The sequence below is a fragment of the Lactuca saligna genome, chromosome 4 (assembly GCF_052625555.1).
Source record: "Lactuca saligna cultivar CGN05327 chromosome 4, ASM5262555v1, whole genome shotgun sequence".
Lineage (NCBI taxonomy): Eukaryota > Viridiplantae > Streptophyta > Magnoliopsida > Asterales > Asteraceae > Lactuca > Lactuca saligna.
The window spans coordinates 105,197,505-105,203,101 of record NC_136420.1 but is presented as its reverse complement, the minus strand read 5'-3'; the positions used below and the strand labels follow the sequence as shown (position 1 = coordinate 105,203,101).

Genomic DNA, 5,597 nt, shown 5'->3' with positions numbered 1-5,597 from the left:
AATTATTCCTAAAACAAAGAAATTACTATTAGATATAAATTCGAAATACTAAATAGTTACTGGTGCGAGTATGTTACGTGGGATGGATATATAATATCAATATTACATCATTAGAGTTGTCGAAATCAGATAAGTTGGTTAACAAAATCAAAATAATAAATAGTTTTGATCGATAAATTACACAAGTTGTTGATTCATCAATTTAATTGTATTATGTAACCCATAAAAAAATAAAATATAATTAAAAAGTCAAAACCATTTTGATCACCGATAGAAACGATGTAAAAAAAAAGCTTTGGTAGCATTAATTGTCTAAGCCTTCTCTCACTCCAACAAAGGAAAAAAAGGAAAAATCATTGACTGACTGACAACCCCATATGATTCCATTCCATCCCCAAATCATATAAATAAAACCCTTACCTGATATGCATATGACATGACCTATTCCGGCCGGCCAACTACCATTTTGTTCGGAAAAATATAACCTTTGACGGTGGAGCTAATCAATTCTTCAATGGCTTCTTGATTTTACTATCACAATCAACCGTCGATCTACACTCCTTCCACCTCCCTCTCCGTTAGAACCCTAATTTATCACCCATACACATACCCAACCTAATAATTTCGCCATTAATAAACCCACTACCGGTGATGACGACCATAGAAGGGCAAGATAGAGTCTTGGCAACGGCTCAACAAATTGTCAAGAGCCTAAACATCAATACCAAAGCAACCGAGGATATGATCTTGATTCTCTCCAGTTTTGATAATCGGTTGTCTAACATCACCGATTTGATGGAGGGAGGTGCCGGTGATCGGTTTGTGTCAGCAGAGAAGATTATCCTCCGGCATGATTCAGGTCTCGGTGAACCTTCGTCCAGGAGCTCTTCGCCATGGGAAGAGTCGTCTACAGAAGCTGCTGAGTATTTGGAAGCTGTTGACACGATTATCCAGTTAACGGAAGACCTCAATATCCAGTCCGATGCCGACAGCGAGATCATGGATCGAGCTGAAAACGCGCTCCAGTTAGCTATGTCGAGGCTGGAAGATGAGTTTCTTCATATTTTGATCCGTAACACAGTCCCTCTTGACATAGATCGACTCTATGGATCGATCCGCAAGGGTTCATTCTCGTTTCCGTCAAACGGGATTGAAATTGGGGACGATTTTGAAAGTTACAGAGAAGATGAAGATGGTGGGAGCGGAAGTGGGTATCATCACGAAAGAGGCCCGAGCTTAGGTGGTGATGTTTTCGTCGATTTGATCCATCCTGAAGCAATCAAGGAGCTGAAAGCCATCGCCGATCGGATGATTAGGTCCGGCTATGAAAAAGAGTGTTGTCAGGTTTACAGTAACGTCCGGCGTGATGTCTTAAACGAGTGTTTATCCATTCTAGGAGTTGAAAGGCTTAGTATCGAAGAAGTACAGAAGATTGAATGGAAAATTTTGGATGAGAAAATGAAGAAATGGATTCAAGCGATTAAAATCGTGGTCAAGGTTCTCCTATTTGGGGAAAAACGATTATGCGAACAAGTATTCAGCGAATCCGAACTTATCAAAGAAATCAGTTTCGTTGAAACAACAAAAGGATGTGTGATGCAGCTGTTGAATTTTGGGGAAGCAGTTGCAATTGGGCAAAGATCTTCAGAAAAACTCTTTCGAATTCTCGACATGTATGACGCAGTTGCAGATGTTTTCCCTGATTTCGAATTTCTTTTCACTTATGAATCTGGAGAATTAGTCTGCAACGAGGTGAAGGTGGTTTTAACCGGATTAGGTGAAGCAGCCATTGGAACATTCATCGAGTTCGAGAACGCTGTAAAGGGTGAAAACTCCAAAAGAGCTTTACTGGGTGGCGAGATTCATCCAGTTACACGTTATGTCATGAACTACATCAAGTTACTGGTGGATTATAGCGATTCTCTAAACACCCTTCTACCCAACACTCAAGAACATGATCCGATTTCAAAAGAACTTGATGACATCGACAGCGGTGATACTCTCTCCCCTATTTCTTGCCGATTACTATCTCTAATCACTACTTTAGAAGCAAATCTTGACGAAAAATCAAAATTATACGATGATATCGCACTTGGATACATATTCTTGATGAACAACATCCTTTACATCGTTCAAAAAGTAAAAAACTCAGAGCTTCGAAACCTTCTTGGGGACAGATGGATTCGGAAACATCGAGGGCAGATTCGTCAATGGCACACAAGCTATCTGAGAGCAGCATGGGGGAAGGCGTTGTTGTGTTTGAAAGACGAAGGCGGGATTGGTGGGGGATCAAGTAGTGCATCGAAGTTGATTTTAAAAGAGAAATTCAAGAACTTTAACGCGTGTTTTGAAGACATTTACAGGGTGCAATCACTTTGGAAAGTTCCAGATGATCAATTACGTGAAGAGCTTCGAATATCGATATCTGAGAAAGTTCTTCCTGCATATCGTGCGTTTGTGGGGAGACATGGTAGTCAATTGGAGAGTGGAAGACATGCAGGGAAATACGTGAAATATAGTCCTGATGATTTGGAGAATCATTTGTTGGATTTGTTTGAAGGGAGGCCTACTGTTTTGAACAACATAAAAAGAAAAGGTACATAAAGACTGTTGTTAACAGGTATGTATGTTACTTTTTACTCTGCTGCTTCTGGTTATATCTTTTGAATCCAGGATGATGATGATGATGATTTGGTGTTAGTTTTTTTTGTTGTTGGTATTATAGGGTTTGGGCTGAAGGTAGTTATTTATATATAGCCCACACCTTGATATACTGTAATAATTTTGTACATGTATTATTATGTTAGATTGTTCTCCTCTATATGTATAACTTATGTATACATTCTCATGAATACATCAGGTGTTGCACTAAAATCATGTTATGAGTTATTGGATTTGGTTTTGGTTTTTTAAATGCAAAGTGAAAGCATGTTCGTATGTTTCGTTCATTCATGATATATATCATGTTTGGTAGATCTTGTAGGGCATTTCTTGTCATATTTGAGACATGAGTTTGATGTTTTTGATGGATTGTTGTTTCATTGTTTAAAATTCCTAATAACTCTGTCTTGAAGCTTAACCTAATTAATTGAAAAAAGTGCTTAGTATAAGATGTGCAGCATGTGTATTGATATGTTGCCACATGCATACCATTACATGTTTTTATAATGTCTTTATGCATATCAACCTTCCATTTTTGTATGGGTTTTGGGCGACCCTGTTATTTGTCATGCTCGGGATCAAACCAGATTGTAGTAGGAGTGTGCACTTTGAATCTCGTAACATGTATTGAGCTTAACTCAAATCTCCTTCGGTCTTATGTAAATCTAAATCATCTAAAATCGTTGATGACACTGAAATCACCAACCATTCAAGCTAAGCTAAGTATTCTAGGTGTCTGACAAGTTAGGTGGATACGAAGGGGGAGCTATTCGAATGGATCTTTTAAGTGGGGATTTGCAAAAGAACTTGAAACCGAATAGTCACATTGAACCGCATTGGAAAAACCCATAGTTTGGTTTTTGGTTTATAGAAAAAAAATTAGTTGTGGTTTGCAATTGCAAACCATAACTAATTTTTTTGTGTTTCATTTATCAAGTATTTTAAAAATTAAAATAAGAATATATATATATATATATATATATATATATATATATATATATATATATATATATATATATATATATAAAGAATAGTCACATTGAACCGCATTGGAAAAACCCATAGTTTGGTTTTTGGTTTATAGAAAAAAAATTAGTTGTGGTTTGCAATTGCAAATCATACCTAATTTTTTTGTGTTTCATTTATCAAGTATTTTAAAAATTAAAATAAGAATATATATATATATATATATATATATATATATATATATATATATATATATATATATATATATATATAACCTCCTCACAATCTTCATCCAACTTTAAGCGGCCACATCACACATCAGAAAAACTTGATTAACATCTTACGCATGTACCCCATAAGTAGGGCATAAAACTAAAAGCAAGACAATGTTTATTTTCCAAATTCACCTAAGTGGGGATTCTATAAGCAAAACACACCAAAGTAAAACATTAAGCTTAATCGGGACCAACTTACACCATCTAGTACCAACATCGGTCGAGCTTAAGGTTACATTATCAATGTAATATCTAACATTGTTGTGTGTGAACACCCCGTCTGGGTTTAACTTCCACTCTCATTTGTCACTACTTACTACCAATACCAAGCTCTACATGACTAAGAAGATCAGTCAAAATCGAGAGTTTCTTAGTAGTGGCACCGCCTCGAATTTCCCTATTCCAATTCCAACTCCAACCACTCTCCCGCCATCTATCAATAATCAAACACTTTTTCTCCACTCCTAATGCATAAAACCTAGGAAACTAGTCCATGAGCCTCAACTCACCCAACCACACTTTCTCCATGAACCGAGTATTACCATCATTCCTTATTCTTTATAATGTAAATTATCAAAGACCTTCACTATAGTCGACCACACCCTTCCTTTTTTCGGTTTAGGACCAAGACTACCCACACCCCCATATATGGCATGTATACTTTTGATTACCTTTACCCACATCAGACTCCCATAAGTAAGAAAGCACCACTTCCATTTTGCAACAAGGCCAAAATAAACGACTTCAAACTACCAATTCTCAATCCACATTTTTCTTTAGAATTCACAGTTTGATCCACTTTATCCAAAACATTTTCTGATTTGTATAATCTCCATCCCAAAAGAAGTGAATCATTAAAGACTCCAACGTTTTACAAACCATCTCAGGGACCTTGAATAAAGACAATAAATTCCAAGACTGGCAAGCACAAACCTAATCAATATAAACCTACCTTCAATAGATAACAACTTAACTTTCCAATTAGCAAGCCTTTTCTTGAATATCTCGATCACCATTTTCTAGTTATCCACACGACTTATACTCGTACCCACCGACAACCTAAGATATGAGAATGGCATATTAGCAATAGAACATCCTGTAATCATCGCAAGAGCTTCAACCTCATGGCTAGCTCTCCCAACCCCAAACAAGTTGGATTTAAGCAGGTTAATTTTCAACCCCAAAAATAAGAAAAAGCAATTCAAAATTGTTACCAAATTAGCGATATTCCTTTCATCCCATTCGCCCATGAACAAAGCGTCATCCACACAAAATAGATGAGACAAAGTCAAACCATCTTCACCTATAACAGCACCACGAAAAAGACCTTGGAGCATTGCATCCTCCATAATAACATGTAACGTTCCATAACAATAACAAACAAAAAGGAAGACAACGGATCTGTGACAACCGTCAATTTCCGATCAAGCCAAAGTCAAATAAAGTCAACAGGTCAAACCAATCAACTCATCCAACCCTTGTATATTAGGGTTTACATTATGTTACTATTGTACAACTCAATATTTTAATAAGAAGTTATCACTTGGAAAGTTCATTCGTTCAGAAAATCTAAACCCTAATAGGGGTAAGTGATGAAACTATTCGATAAAACATTATTCCATACCCCTCGGGGGCATATAACCATCATAACGAAGCTTAACGGGGTGTACGAACCTTGCGTTGCGAAGCTAAACA

The 5,597-nt window shown here is 36.8% G+C and overlaps 2 protein-coding genes across 2 annotated transcripts; one reads left to right on the top strand and one right to left on the bottom strand.

The window, feature by feature from the left end:
* Nucleotides 1-320: 320 nt before the first annotated feature.
* LOC145042574 (exocyst complex component EXO70B1-like) lies at nucleotides 321-2,914 on the top strand. The gene has a single exon (XM_078991025.1). The coding sequence runs from the start codon at nucleotides 652-654 to the stop codon at nucleotides 2,602-2,604; it is 1,953 nt and encodes a 650-aa protein (XP_078847151.1). The 5' UTR covers nucleotides 321-651; the 3' UTR covers nucleotides 2,605-2,914.
* A 2,007-nt stretch (nucleotides 2,915-4,921) lies between these two features.
* Nucleotides 4,922-5,251, bottom strand: LOC145040008 (uncharacterized). Its single transcript, XM_078988002.1, has one exon. It carries the CDS (start codon nucleotides 5,249-5,251, stop codon nucleotides 4,922-4,924), a length of 330 nt encoding a protein of 109 aa, XP_078844128.1.
* Between the last annotated feature and the right edge of the window lie 346 nt (nucleotides 5,252-5,597).